At 33.6% G+C, this 15,557-nt stretch overlaps 1 protein-coding gene across 3 annotated transcripts in view; it reads left to right on the top strand.

Annotated features, from left to right (window-relative positions):
• Positions 1-15,557, top strand: part of LOC118205581 (putative E3 ubiquitin-protein ligase RNF144A-B) — a 99,735-nt gene that overhangs the window by 19,436 nt on the left and 64,742 nt on the right. For all 3 annotated transcript variants that reach the window (XM_085823019.1, XM_085823016.1, XM_085823020.1), the window contains exons 3-4: positions 5,894-5,995; positions 6,318-6,378. In XM_085823019.1, coding sequence (XP_085679145.1) covers positions 5,894-5,995; positions 6,318-6,378 — 163 coding nt within the window. The remainder of the gene's footprint in view (positions 1-5,893; positions 5,996-6,317; positions 6,379-15,557) is intronic.

Below are 15,557 nucleotides of genomic sequence, written 5' to 3'. Positions count from 1 at the left end.
TTTAATTCTTCTTAATGGTTTGCTCTTTTTCTTCAGGCAATCTGCAAGTATATTAAAAAGCATTCAACATTTTGAAACATCTTGGTATTTCTATCATTCATTTTAAATAAAGTTCTCACCTTCCATTTCATAAAGGCCCACAAATGGCCGAGTGGTAAAGTCGCTGAACACTGGTAGCTCCGAAGTTCGAATCCCGGCAAACGGGCTGGTTGCATGGGCATTTTCGTGGTTTTTCTCATTGTAACGTGTATGCCAGCCTGTTTTCCTTACGAAGTTTTTCACGAAGGCATCCCTCCTTTTAAGCAGATAGCTCTGCTTTGCCGTAACTTAATAATCCAATTCAATCCGTTTCATCAGTATTTGGTCAGAGCCTTTATCATTGTTTAGGGGCTAAGCATTTTGAAGACATGAGATGAAAGGAAAGACTGGTTTCATCAAGAGGAAAATGCCTTTAGGTGACATCCACATACATCACTGGATAAATTCCTGAATATTCAAAAAATTTGACTAAGAAATCATGCGATTCCCGTTTATGATGATATGTTGTTCTATTAATGTAATTTAAATTTATACAAACATATAGTCGAAAACCAGTCGCTCTTCACTTTAATCTGCAATGATATTGTTTTTGTCTTTTCAGTTAGCATAAGCTCAATTGATGGTATTTGCTGGTGTACGCGTCCAAGTGTTTTTTTTCTCTTTGAACACCCAAATTCCTTGAAGTATTCTGAAAGTATGTTCAAAAGCATCCAACTTTTCGAAACATCTTGGTATTTCTGACAGCCAAATTCTCCTTCAAATTTTTGTTTACTTTTCTCCCTAATTTTTTTTCTTTTCTTCTACATTTATTTTCAGTGCTCACCACAAGAAAATTAAGATTTTGCTACACCTCCATAAATTTTGCACTCTTGTCAATTTTTAAAAAAATATCAATTACGTCAACTGCGTTTTAGTTGAAGACAGCTTTTCATTTTCTAAGTGTTTTAACTATAAATAAAGTTTAAAGCAAAGTCCAAAGGATAAATATTTTAATTAAAAGATTTTTTGCTAAATGACAAAGAAAAAAAATCTGATGTGTAAACCACATGACTTCCTTGTACGGAATATTAAATTATACGCATTTTTTCTTGCATTTCATTTAAACGTATTGGATTGAATTAAATCTACTTCGCCCAAAAAGAAAAAGAAACAGTTTTTCACAGACGATTGAGTATTTCTCATTCAATTAATTCAGTTTTCACTTCGCGACAAGGCAAAAATACATAAAAACTCAAAATATCTATATTAAAAATTACGAAGTAAATCTCAAACGCTTATTTCCTCGGAAAAATTCCAGAAAGAATTAAGCATGATTTAATTGGCAATAATAAATGAATGTGTTATCTTTATTGTTAGGAAGCTAAGTTTCTCTAGATTGGCAACAAATCCGCTATCCTGCTGTTTCAAATGTAAACAAGAGCAATGGCCGCCATCAAAAACATTATTAGGCTTAGCGGCACTTAAACAATTTTAAAATTGTTAATAATTATAAAAATATTGCATACAGATTTACTAAAGGCATAAAAACCTTAACTGAAAGATAAGAAACATAATTCAATCATTTTTAAAGCAAAAAATGTACAATTTACAAACATATAAGAGTAAAGGAACTGAGACCACTGAGCCGGGTAACAGAGTGGATATATAAATATATTTATATACGTTTGGTGCGGCCGATTGCAACCAGAATACGAGGTGCACATCTACATGTTATAGCAGTCCTACATACGAAATTTCAACGGTATTCTGAGGCTACTCCTTTTTGAGTTATGTGAGATACGTACGTTCGTACGGACGCCACAAAAAATTATCTTCAGAATTCATTTTAAAGCAGTTTTATAATTTTTTTGGAGGAAAAGAGTGTTTTATTCTGTCCTTACATACAGATATCACGGAAATACATCATTAAATTGCATTTGAAAGAGGTCAAAATGGGATATTTTCATTGAAATATGCTGCCTGAAATTATTATCGCGATTACACTACTACCTTTTTACTTCGTACAAGGAATTTAAAAAAGTCCAGCAGTGTTTATTCTGTACCATTGAGTAACCCGATTATTATATCAGCTAGAAACAATCTAAATCACATTAAAGATCATGTTTTTCAGACAATCTATAACACGAGAGAAAATTACCTACTTAAAACATTCTTTCAAAGAGGATTAATGTAAAAATTTATACTTATATATATAATTTTTAAAACTGGGAAATGATCCAAACTGTCGACGTCCTGTTTAGTTAAAAACATTGTGAAAATAACATCAAACGAACTTTCTTGGTTTTAGGCAATTCAATTTAAATGCAGCCAAAGTAAAGTAGCAGACGGCGAAGTAATCTTACAAATATTTAAAAAAAAAAAAAAAAAAAAGCAAGAAAAAGAAATTTTAAAAAATTAAAAATTTGATTAATATCATCTATAATTTAAAAAAATAGCTTTTCATATAGTATTAATTAATATTTGTTACGCATCACTGAGGAAACAAATTCCATATAATTAATTCTTTGTAAAAATTTATTTGAAATTTAAGGTTAAAAATAGGTGTGGCAATTCACTGTAACAGAAATCCATAAACAATATTTGGCATTATTATCACTCAAAAAAAGATTCCAAATTTCAATATGCAAAAATATGTAAATTTGTGTATATATTGGAGAATTTTGAATAAAAAACTCTAATTTTTTGCAGGTATGCTTAGAACTACACCTAATTTAAGATGATAGTAAAAATTTTATAGGTTATAATTCAAGATTTTTTTTCAAAAAATTTATAAAAATTATTTTAAAATAAAAAATAAAACACAAAAAATGGCTAAATTTTATTTGGTATGAACCTAAATTTCGAAATGTGAAAGGAAGAATAAAAAAAGTTTAATAAAAAAAGAGTTATTAATAAATATATACCAAATTCTATTACATTGAGGAGCTAAAATTTTGAGAGCTAATTTTTAAAAACTACTCGTACGATATTTACAAAACTTGGTAGTCTGGCATAATTTGAGTCGTAAAATCGAAATATGTAAAAAAATTGGTATATTATTTCAGAAAAAGTCCGATTTTTGTGTCAAAATACCTATGTTAGTATAGTGCTATGTATAAATCTAATATGTATCGTAAGTCGTGCTTTCAAGACATGAAAAACGCAATTTTAATTTTGTCAATCAGCCCAGTAGAACGAGAGATATAGAACTGTCCTCCCCCTTTTTTTTTTGCGCAGTGTACATGCATATATGGACACGTGCATTCATGCAAATATAGATAAATTTCTGAATCTGGTCTTGATAACACAAGAATACCCTCCCCCCCCCCAAAAAAAACTTTTTTTCAGTTGTTAAACAAAATATTTTTATGAGCCCTTGTTTTGAAATATGATAATAAAATATTTTTAAAGTTTTAGATCTTAAATTCTCTGTATAGTTTATGCCTAAGTTTAATGTGATGATAAGGTAACCATATCCTGAAATATAAAAATGAAAGCTAGTCATTAGTATTAATTAGTCTTCTAGTATTAATTGTCTTATAAATGCAGTTTTGCACACTGTAAATAAAAGCCATTAAGTTTCAAACAATTAAAATAAAGTGATTTTAGTATGATATACGAGGCGTATTCGGAAACTAAGTACCGTTTTGAAAAAAAAAAAAAAAAAAATAGTAAAACAATTTTTTCGAATCCAATTTTATTTTTACATGAAAATACATGTCTTAAACTATTTTTCAACATAGTTTCCGCCAATGATCAAACACTTGTCATAGCGGGTGATCAGTTTTTGTATACTATCGTCAAAGAAACTTCCCGCCAGTTTTGATAACCACGACTCCACAGCATTTTTCGTGTCATCGTCAGATCCAAACCGCTTGCCACCAAGCTCGCGCTTCGTGTGCAGGAACAAGTGATATTTGAACGGCGCCAAGTCCGGGCTGTACGTCGGGTGATTGAACTGCTCCCAATGAAACTGTCGAATTAACGATTGAGTGACACCAGCATTATGGGGCCGAGCATTGTCATGAAGCAACACAATTCCTTTATTCACAATTCCAGCATTCCTCTTCATTTGTTTTGAATGGCACGCCTTAGTTTTGTTAAAAGTCTCACAATATCGTGCCGCATTGATGGTTTCACCTCTGGGAAGAAATTCAGTAAGCAAAACGCCTTTCCTATCCCAGAAGACAATGCACATGATTTTTTGTGATGACATTGTCACTTTGAACTTTTATTTTTTCGGAGAATGAGTGTGTCTCCACTCCATTGATTGTTGTTTCGATTCTGGTGTGAAATGACACACCCACAACTTCACCTGTCACGATTTGGTTTAAAAAGTTTTCTCCCTCATCACTGTACCGCGTGAGAAATGTCAGGGCACTACCAAGTCGCTTTGTTTTGTGAACATCAGTGAGCATTTTTGGAACCCATCGGGAACACAGTTTGCGATAATTCAAGCGGTCAGACACAATTTCGAACGAAACAGTACGTGAAATTTGTGGAAATGCCTCTGAAAGAGTTGTCGTTGTGAAGCATCTGTTCTCATGAATTGCTTCATCAACTTTCTTACCAAATCATCGGTGACAACAGAAAGCCGACCACTCCGAGCCTCGGCATGGACATTTGTTTGACCTGCATTAAACATTCTTACCCACTTTTTCACCATTCCATTACTTATCGCATATTCATCGTAAACTTCTGTCACTTGATGATGAATTTCGGCCGGTTTAACATTCCTCGCGTTCAAAAATTTAATCACAGCACGAATCTCACAGTCAGCGAGAGAACTAATTGTCTTAAACAGTTTGAATGTGCACAGCAAACTGAAAACGCAACATAGAGCAACCAAAATGGCGACAATTGAAAGTCAGTGAACAAGAAAGACTAGTGCGCATGCGCGGGACGCCTACCACAGTGCTGCGACGGCGCGAGAATGAAACGGTACTTAGTTTCCGAATACGCTACGTATATTTTGATGCTTTTTCTAAGATGTTATAATATTATAAATGTTGAACTATAAAAAAAACTACATCAAAGGACTTTTCAATCCATTTGCTGTAACTATATCTTCATTGATTTGATTTCTTCTAAAACATCAAGGTGTTTTAACAAGTTTGAATGGAATACTACATAGCTGAAAAGATGAAAGTTCTTCTGTAGATAATCCTTTCACTGCCTTTACGAGATGGCGACTCTTCTCTTTAGACCACTGCACTTAAGAAAAGAATCTTTCTGCATTAGCAGCATGAGCAAGAATAGCTAAAAACTTTATTTTCAAGAATTCAGAAAGACTCTTAACATTTAAAAAAAAAATTTATGGTTCTGAGCCTCGTCTCCCCTCTTCCTTTTTTAGGATGCTGTTCACTTATGTTTCTTCATACTTGTTTGCAGTTCTTGCATCTGAATTTCTGTTATTCTGTTCTGAATTGTTAAATGAATTTTTAATTGTCTCTATTTTAAATGCAGTGTAAAATGAAAGAATAATATTAGTTAAATCTGAATTGCCATTTTTTCTTTGAGAATTTTGTATTCACTAATTTACTAAATATGCAACACCTTAGCATTTTAAAACTTAACTGAAAATTTATTTATCATTTATGTTTAACTAAAAGTTGGAGTTAAATTTAAAGAAATTTTAGCATATACATATTACACATTTTTTTGTACATTTATACATATTTTCGTATGTTAATGCTGACTGTTGAAATAGACTTTGGATTTGATGTATGTTTGTTGTTAGCATATTTCTAATATTTAATTTAAATATTGAAAAGTTATGTATATTTTTATCTCTCAATACTAAGAAGTTAAGATTTTGCATTATTTTTAAAACTTTTATATGAATGAGGAAAAGTCATTTCTTTTTTATTTTTAGTGCCTCCAGCAGTATCTGTTAATAAACATCAAAGAAGGTAATGTTACTGTGACTTGCCCTGATGCAGAATGCAGTATTTCAGGAAAAATTCTCGGATCTGAGGTAATGCATTAAACTTAAATATTTATTGTTAAATACTACTATTTTTTCCTGGTATGTCTTTATTTTATTTATAAGATTAATTATTAAATCAAGTTTTTCTTTCAAGCTTTTCTTTCAGTTATGTTTGCAAATAATTTCTTGTTCTATTTCTGTTTTATTGATATTTTAATTGCTGTTATATTCAAGTAAAGTATATCATATATATATGTATATTAGGCGATGTATAATCCTTTCAATGGTGCATCAAATCATCATGTTATCACTTTTTTTGGAAAATGTTATTTTAACCTTAGAGATATAATCTAAAGTTTTGCTTTTGTAGATAAGAGAAATAGCTGGAGAAGATGCTTTTTTCATGTTTGAAAGATACAAATTGAATCTAGGTAAGTTTGTTTTTCTACATAACTTGTGATTGAAATTGTGTGAATTTAATTTGCTGTAACTATTATTTTGCTAGGATTCAGTATCTGAAGGAAGGTGAAAAGAAAAAGGGGAAAATGGAAATAAAACTGTATTCGTTTAATTGAAAATGAGGTGATTCTTTTACTACAAAGAGTTTTTTAGCTGATTTTTATTTCTCACCTAAATCTTCGTATAGTTTATAAAATCAGTTTTGAATTTTATGTATTTATGTTTAGATTCATTTCAAGAATTGTGATCCATTTATAAATTTAGTCCAAGATCTCTTGTTCTCATTATTCAATTGCTGTTTATTTTTCAATGCATGCATACTAGATCATGCATATTATGTAATTCAGAAGTGTTGATTAAAAAATTAAAAGGAATAATATGATGATGACTAGGTTAATTCAACAAGTATTTGCTAGCTTGTGTTATTTTTAATTATCATTAAAATTTTAAATATTTAGGTACAAAGGAGATGTAGTTAAGAAATTTTAATGTTATCCCCAATACTGAACAGAAACAATTTATTTTCAATTATATACGAGGGCCATCCAGGAAGTAGATTACGTTTCCGTCTGTGTCCGCTAGGGGCGGGGCTAGCATGGCCATCTTGGGGTCAGAGCGTTGCGCAGCTCAGTCTGCATCTAGCCGTGCTAGTGAGAGGTTCGTGCTGTGCTCCATTCAGATACTGTGACGGTTTGAAATGTCTGCGTTAATTGAAAATCCCGCGAGGTGCGCTCAGTAATAAGGTTTCTGACTGCAAAAAACTGTAAACCGATAGAAATCTATCGGCAGCTTCGTGAAGTGTGTGGGGACAACATTATCACTGAAGGTGGAGTGCGTCAGTGGGTCATAAGATTTCAAAATGGCCGAACCAATGTTCACGACGAAGATCGAAGTGGGAGACCCAGCATAGTGACCGCCGAACTTCTCGAAAAAGTCGATGCTAAAGTCCGTGAAAATCGAAATTTCACAATAACGGAACTTTCTTTGAGTTTTCCACAAATTTCGCGAAGTTTGTTGCACGAAATCATCAGCAAAAAGCTTGGTTACCACAAGTTTTGTGCAAGATGGATTCCAAAAATCTTGACAGAGGACCACAAAAATCAGCGAATGGCTGCAGCGTTGAACTTTTTGGACGCTTACCATAAGGATGGTGACTCTTTACTCGATCGCATCGTTACTGGTGACGAAACATGGGTGAAACATGTGAACTGTGAAACGAAATTGCAATCAATGCAGTGGGGGCACACAAGTTCTCCCCAAAAACCCAAGAAATGCATGCAAACAATGTCGGCAAGGAAGATGATGGCGACTGTTTTTTGGGACAGAAAAGGTGTAATTTTGGTGGACTTCCTGGAAAGAGGCACTACAATAAACTCTCAAAGGTATTGCCAAACTCTCCAAAAACTCAGAAGAGCAATTCAAAACAAGCGCAAAGGAATGTTGAGCTCTAAGATCTTGTTGATTCACGACAACGCCCGGCCCCACACGGCAAATGTCACTCGTAAAGTTCTTGAATCTTTTAAGTGGGAGTTGTTTCCTCATCCGCCGTACAGTCCTGACCTGGCACTGAGCGACTTCCACCTATTCCCAGCAATGAAGAAGTGGCTGGCTATGCAGCGTTTTGATGACGACGCACAGCTGCAAGAAGAGGTAACGAAGTGGTTGAAGGCGCAGGCGGCCGAATTTTTCGACGAAGGAATTTCCAAGCTCGTACATCGCTACGATAAATGCCTTAATTTGTATGGTGACTATGTAGAAAAGTAGTATTTGAGTGTGGCTTTCATCTGTATATAATAAAATTTGTTTCCTATACTTTGTTTATTTTTTTATTCCAAAACGTAATCTACTTTCTGGATAGCCCTCGTATATGTTAATTTTCAATTGTATAAATATCTACATAATGCATCCCACATAGAAAAGCTGTGGCTTTGAGAATAAAGTATATGTATATGCTTGTAAATTGCTTAAGCTGCTTATATATATATATATATATATATATATATATATATATATATGTATGTATATAATTTTTTGTATTATGTTTAATGTGTTATATATATATATATATATATATATATATATATATATTTTTAATTTCATGCTTTGTTTTAACTGTTTTCACATTGTGGAAGCCAGTAAACAAACAGCAAGGATGGCTCTGTTATATTCCCTTCAATTGTTAGTATTTTTATGTTATGGTTTTTATGTTTTGCTTACATTTATGCATTCCTTCAGCTTTAGTTTGCAGTGATTTAGCTGCACTGATCTTGTTTGTAAGTTTTACGAATTTTGCTGATAAATGCATATATGTTAACTTTCTGCTGTAACAGAAGTCCATGTTTATTCTCAACAGTTACTTAGTCAGCTTCTTGGATGAAATAAAAGTTGAAATTCAGTTATCAAATTCTGTCAGAGTGATTCAGATGTCACAGCTTATTAGTAAGCAGTTGGACATTCAAATATGATACTGCATGATTCTAAGTGAATGTAGCTGCCAGAAGTGAGGTAACATCCAAGGTTGTGTTAACTGGTCTTTATGAGACAAGTTTGCCTGGAATTTCTAGTCTTAGACTTTTATTTAAATAGATGTTGTGATGATTGATTTTGAAAGGTTCTTTAGTTAGCTGTCGTCCGTGATGTTAATCCAATAGTGGGACTTTTTTCTTCTCACACATTATTTTATATATATATATAAGAGGTATTAATTAGTTTACAAAATATTTACATAAGATTAACATTAAAGTCAATTGGAGAGTACACGCCTGCATATTATCGTGTAGTCCTGTTAAGACATACGGTGAGTGCACACCTGCGATAATCGTGCAGTCACCTCCGACGCTGTCTAAACCCTAACTGACTCTTCCCTGCAGCAATCAATCACCAGAGGGAGTTGTACAAACTATTTCCCTCGAATATCAGGGAAGGGAGGTATCAGACATTACACCCCCGCCTAAGATTGTGATTGGGGTGCAAACCCAAGATCACATATCTGATAACCGTCTGATACATTGAAATATTTCTGTCATCAATTCACATAAATTTCATGAATAATTTTTCGTACAATACAAATTTATACCTTGATCATTACAATTATCAATAACAGATTAATCACTATTATCTATATAAAATACACGAAAAAAATGTTCTAATAGTTCATAGAAATCATAGCAAATAATCTATCAATCCACTAACTCAGCCTAACATATCTAAACATAAATACCAAAGCATGAAATATTAAAAATTCGATTAAAATATACTTAACACAATAACCATATGAGAAATCGTATCTCCACTGAACCTGTAAAATATAAAAAATAGACATGGTTATTTAATATAACAAAAATATCAGTAAGAGGTATGCATTTTGTCATGGTTTTAAGCTTAGTGTTTTTACTCAGGTATTGAATAAAGTCACTTATTTCAATATAGTTCACAGAGTTCAAGTCACACAGAACCACATAAAGTGTCCACTAAGTCCGATGTGAATAACTTAGTTCACCATTAATGTCACTTAAAGTCACACAGTGATGACACCTATAATCAGAAGGACTACCGCACATCAGTCCTGTAGAGGTAATCAAGACAAATCATCAGCATTATTAAGCTTTGCTCCTATATTCCACACAGTGATGGCACCTATAATCAGGAGGACTACCGCACATCAGTCCTGTAGAGGTAATCGAGACGAAGCATCAGCATTATTAAGCTTTGCTCCCGATGTCGAATTTCCGAACGGGGAACGTTGGTTAAAATATTCGCATAGGCTCTCTGCTTATCCGGGGCGGTTAAAGAAGCTTGTTCCGCTGCTTTCTCTAATCGTATTTTTAGATCTTGTGGATATTCTACAATGGATTGTGAGATATTGGCTGGCAAGGGTATATCTCCCGCCCAAGATGACCTTAAAATTGCTAGAGGTCCACGGACTTCTCTTCCATATAGAAGTTTAAAAAGCAACACTCCTGTAGTGCTTGGAGTGTGCAACACTCCTGATCGCTTGCTACTATATTTGGTACTCCTGTCCTAGAAAATATTTGCAAAAGTGCTTCACACGTAGACTTAGCAGTCAAAGAAGTTATAGGTATAGCTTCTGACCATCGTGTATGCTGATCCATCACATATAACACATATTTATGTCCTCGACCCGATGGTGGATCAATAGGACCAATAATATCCATGTTCACGACTTCGAATGGCAAATCCGGTCTGCACACTGGGGTTATGGGTGCTCTCTCATGTATTCTTTCAGGATTTTTCAGCTGACGATTTTCACAAGATTTACAATACTCCACAATGTCCTTAACCATGGAAGGCCAATAAAAGTTATATCGAATCCGCTCTTTGGTCTTCTTAATTCCTAAGTATGCACCGAAGACTAATTTGTGTGCTAATTGAAGAACTTTCGAGCGTCTTTTTGCGGGTAATACCAGTTGAGATACCTTTTCACCCGAAACCTTGTCATTATGATGTATCAAACCGTCAATTAAAAGAAAATTTCCTTTACCCTTTAAATTTGACCTGACAGTCTCTAAATCGTCACATTCCCTTTGTTTTTCTTTTAGTTTTTCCTTTTCCGATTTCTCTGCCTGTGACGTTGTTTCTTTAATTTTTTCATTATTTACCTTAATATTAGCCTATATAAGTCTGTTATTTTCACTTTTTAACGAAGGTCTTCCCATTACATTTAAATTCTGGCCCTGACTTCCATCATCTGTTGTCTCGGAGTCTAGGCTCTTTTCGACTACTATCCCTTTGTCTGATTTTTCTAAATCTTTAAATGTTAACGGTGTAAAGAGGTTTTCATATTCCTTCTCCATCATTTTTAATACATTAGTAGGAATTAACCCTGGCCCTTTCAGTTTATCTGTGACTGCTACAACGACTTCTATAGGTGTTGTTAATGTACCGCTTCTACCCTTATTTATTGACATAAAAATCTTAATTAATTTGGCTCTTATTTCTTCCCCGAAAGCTGAACTCAAAGTAATGACTCTATAATCATCATTTACATTAGGGACATTTTCTGGTCTTAAAATGGTAATCTGGGTTCCGCTATCTTCAATACATTCAATCTCCCTTTCATTCACATTTACCGTAATAAATCTCAGGGTCTGAATAACTTCCAATGCGTTTACTTGTTTACGACAACTCTCAAAGTTGCGCTAAATCACCTTCACAATTACCACGTCGTTGTTCCCCTGTTGGGTCGAAACATTCTTTTCTGTTTGGTTAGCCTTCTGAGGACAGTTCTGCGCTAAGTGCATTTGGTCACCACAAATATAGCACTGCTTTGTACGAAAACCCCATGGCTTATCAGAGAAAGTTTTCCCCCTTCCAGCTGCTTCTAGTTTGGGAGTGGTTATGGGGTCTTACCCCCTGGATTTGAATTATTCTCTCTGCACTGGTAATTGGAAACTGTTGACCGGGAAACACAGCTGCATCTCTTATTACTGTCTGCGTAAGCATTTTTCCTTTCGAAGTAAAATAGAGATCGCTTTCTTTGGCTAAATCTATTGGAGTGAACCAGTTATTCCCTTGACGTATTTTTATATGGGCTGCTGTTTCAATATCTAGTGATTCCATCAATTTGTCTGCTACAATTAATTCATTTAAAGTTTCAAAATCTTCAACTTTTCTTAATTTGCAATAGTAATCCCTTGTCGCTCTTAATCTTGAGGCAAACTGTATATGGGTTTCTTTTCAGAACCGTTTAGCTTTTCTAAAATTGTTTAAGCATGCATCTGCCGTTGTTTCAAATTCCCTTAGAACGATTGATTTCACCCGTTCGTAATTACGCGTTTCTTCGCTTTTAACATAGGTTAACAGATTCGTTGCTTTCTCTCCCAATATATGAAGTAATATTTCTACTTTCATTTCGGCAGGGATGTTCTTACTTTCAAAAGCTTTTTCTAAAGAGATGAAGAGTAAATTCCAGATTTCTGCACGTTGCGGTACGGGAATTGTCAATGCCCAAACACTTAATCATATCTTCTAACGTTCTTTCTACATCGGGATTCCTACTTGTATTACTTTGGATATGAGCCAGTTCTAATTGATTATCATGCACTAATTTTAACTTCTCTAGTTCTAGAGTTCGATCCTCACGTTTAGGTCTTTCTGAGACCGTGCTCCTTAAAATTTCTGTTACGAATTCCGGATCATTCTCACATTCTGAACTTTGTAAAATAAGTTTTCTTAGATCAGCTACTGTTGAGTTAGGAGGAGTTGCCTGACCTAATTCTTCTGCAACAAATATTAAGTCTTCTTTTCTTATTCCTTTTACAGCAAACATTTTGTCTTATTTTCATGCAATAAGAGAAGAAATCAAAAAGTCAGATAAAATTATTGCCTACCTCTTATCTTCTTGATGACGCTCACCATGACGACAAAGTGACACCACTCCTGACACCAATGTAATGATTGATTTTGAAAGGTTCTTTAGTTTGCTGTTGTCCGTGATGTTAATCCAATAATGGGACTTTTTTCTTCTCACACATTATTTTAGATTACAAAATATTTACATAAGATTAACATTAATTAAAGTCAATTGGAGAGTACACGCCTGCATATTACCGTGTAGTCCTGTTAAGACATATGGTGAGTGCACGCCTGCGATAATCGCGCAGTCACGCTGTCTAAACCTAACTGACTCTTCCCTGCGGCAATCAATCACCAGAGGGAGTTGTACAAACTATTTCCCTCGAATACCAGGGGAGGGAGATATCAGACATTACAGATGTTATTACAGAAATTTTTAAGAAATTATTTGATTTGCTTTTAGTGGAAATGAAGATGCTGATGTGTAATTAAGGCAGAAGATGATAGTGAAAGTGACAGTGTGTGATACCAAATTTATTTTGCATGGAAATTCACTAGTAAATTTTTACTCAAAAGCTTAACCATTTCTTTGGTCATGCTCTTTAACTGTAAGTTACTTAAAAGATTTTTAAAGTGGTGATCTTTTTCTCCCTCAATGTCAACATAATGTTCTAGGTTATAGCTTCACTCATCTGGAAAGTGAAAATTTCCAGAAAAATTAGTACAGTCAAAAGTCATTAATCTGGACTCGTCGAGACTTCGGCGATTCCGGATTATCGATTTTTCCGGATTATAGATCACCAGTTTAAATCTCGTAAGATGGCATGCAGAAATTCTAAAATTAAAAATATGAAACCGTAATATATGAAATAAAGAACAATTATGATCTAAAAGGTATCAAATTTTACAAAAAAAAAAAAAAAAAGCTTAATATTTATTTGTTTACTTATTTAAACATTTCTTTCAATGTAAGTTGCTTCGTTTTTCATGTGATAATACTCTCTTTAATTCTATAAACAGACATAATTTCTTGTTCAGTTACAAAGTTCCGCTGTTCAAGTCCCGTTAATTGCTGTGCCGAGAATACCGACTAACTTGTCAATCGAAATTTTTTCGTTTTCGCTAACCTCTCTGTCACATTCTTCATGTCTTTATCCATTTTTTTCAGCAATTCCACTTTTTGTTTGATGAACATCAAAACATACTTTCGTTTTGTACGATCCTTTGGGAGCTCCAGAATCGGAAATTCTATTTGACATAATCGAAAGTTCAAGTTTACTTTTATAGTATTGCTCTTACAGTCTGCAAAAAATAATAAGCCGGATCCAATTCGAAAATTAAGGAACAACGCAATCATCAACATTAACTGAAATCGATAATTAGATAATTTTAGCTTATACCGTCCGTTATGCATAAAACGCGCACGCGAAAACGTATTCTGCGCTTGCGCACACTCATATGCGCAGTCGTAAAAAGGTCTTACGCGCACGCGTAAACGCCTATGCGCATGTGTCAACGCGGCGCATGCGCAGAAAGTTTTTAGCTTTGATGTCCGGATTATAGATCATTCCGAATTATGGGTGTCCAAATTAATGACTTTTGACTGTAGTATTTTAAATACAAGAATATTTTTAATGCATGCATTATCATCAATACCTGCACAAACCATGAGTCTTGCAATATTTTGCATAAAAATTTTGATAAGTTGTAAAAAAATTCAGATTATAACTTTTGCATAATAAATTTGGTGGTATAATTAGTATAGCAGTCCATAAAAGGTGCTCATATATTAAAAGGTTTGAGCCACTAGTAATCCATGAATGTTTGCGATTACAGTAAGCATTGATTATTGAGTGTGAGCTCTTTAAATCTGTTAGTTTGAAATGTGTGCGGTATAAGATACTTTCAAATTCCATCCTAGGGAATATTTTCAGTATCTAGTGTTAGAGACAAATATCTTATCCCATTATCATTTTTCAGGCCTGTCTGTGTGGATTCCCCTCCAAAGTGTGTGCAGATTCATGCTTTTGATATGGTGTTGGTGATATGCTGTTTTTTTAATCACAATTTCTTTCCCTACTGTCCTGTTTTCAGGAGGATATAAAATTCACTTTAGTGAGCATTATTGTAAGATTCTAAATTTTCCAAATATTAAAGTGGCGTTAAGCCTTGTGGTATTAGATTTGGATGGAATACTAATATTCAAGTGAAGTAAGTATTCTTTTAGTTGAAATGTCCCCCCCCCACACACACACACTCTTACTAGAAGGTCTCTATTATAACTAAGCTTAAGTTGGCTCCATGAAGTCTTTTGTATTCTGGTTTTTACATTACTTTATAAGCAGGTATTACTGTATATAAAACTTTTAAGCTAGCTTATTGCTAACTAATACATTTCCCATTATGTATGTATATATGATTATACAGATTTATAAAATGCATGCCAAATTATGCTGCTAGGTTTTAATAGCCTTGTGTCTATAAATGTAGTTTGTATGTGTGCTTTAAATATACATATACTGTTTGTCTGAGTTGTTCTAGAAGTAGTAAAAAATTCAGAAGGGGAGAATAATTGTTTTAATTTTTATGATAGCTGTTTCCCATCTTGATACTGTTGAAAGCTTTCATGCAGCCACTATATGCTGTTTGAAAATTTTTCTCTAGTTGATAAATAAAATAAATATACACTAAACTACATTGAAATTACAGTGTATTACTATATATATATATATATATATATCATTTAATGTTTCTGTTGTAATCTTCTTTAATTCTTCTGTTTTAAGTTGCATATTATTCACTCTTCATATGTAGTATATGGGAGCCCCACCATGCC

The sequence above is a fragment of the Stegodyphus dumicola genome, chromosome 1 (genome assembly GCF_044657685.1).
Source record: "Stegodyphus dumicola isolate Sdum_Otavi_A_Nest chromosome 1, ASM4465768v1".
In the NCBI taxonomy this organism is placed as follows: domain Eukaryota; kingdom Metazoa; phylum Arthropoda; class Arachnida; order Araneae; family Eresidae; genus Stegodyphus; species Stegodyphus dumicola.
The sequence above is the reverse complement of the archived record's forward strand: the minus strand, read 5'-3'. Positions and strand labels throughout refer to the sequence as shown.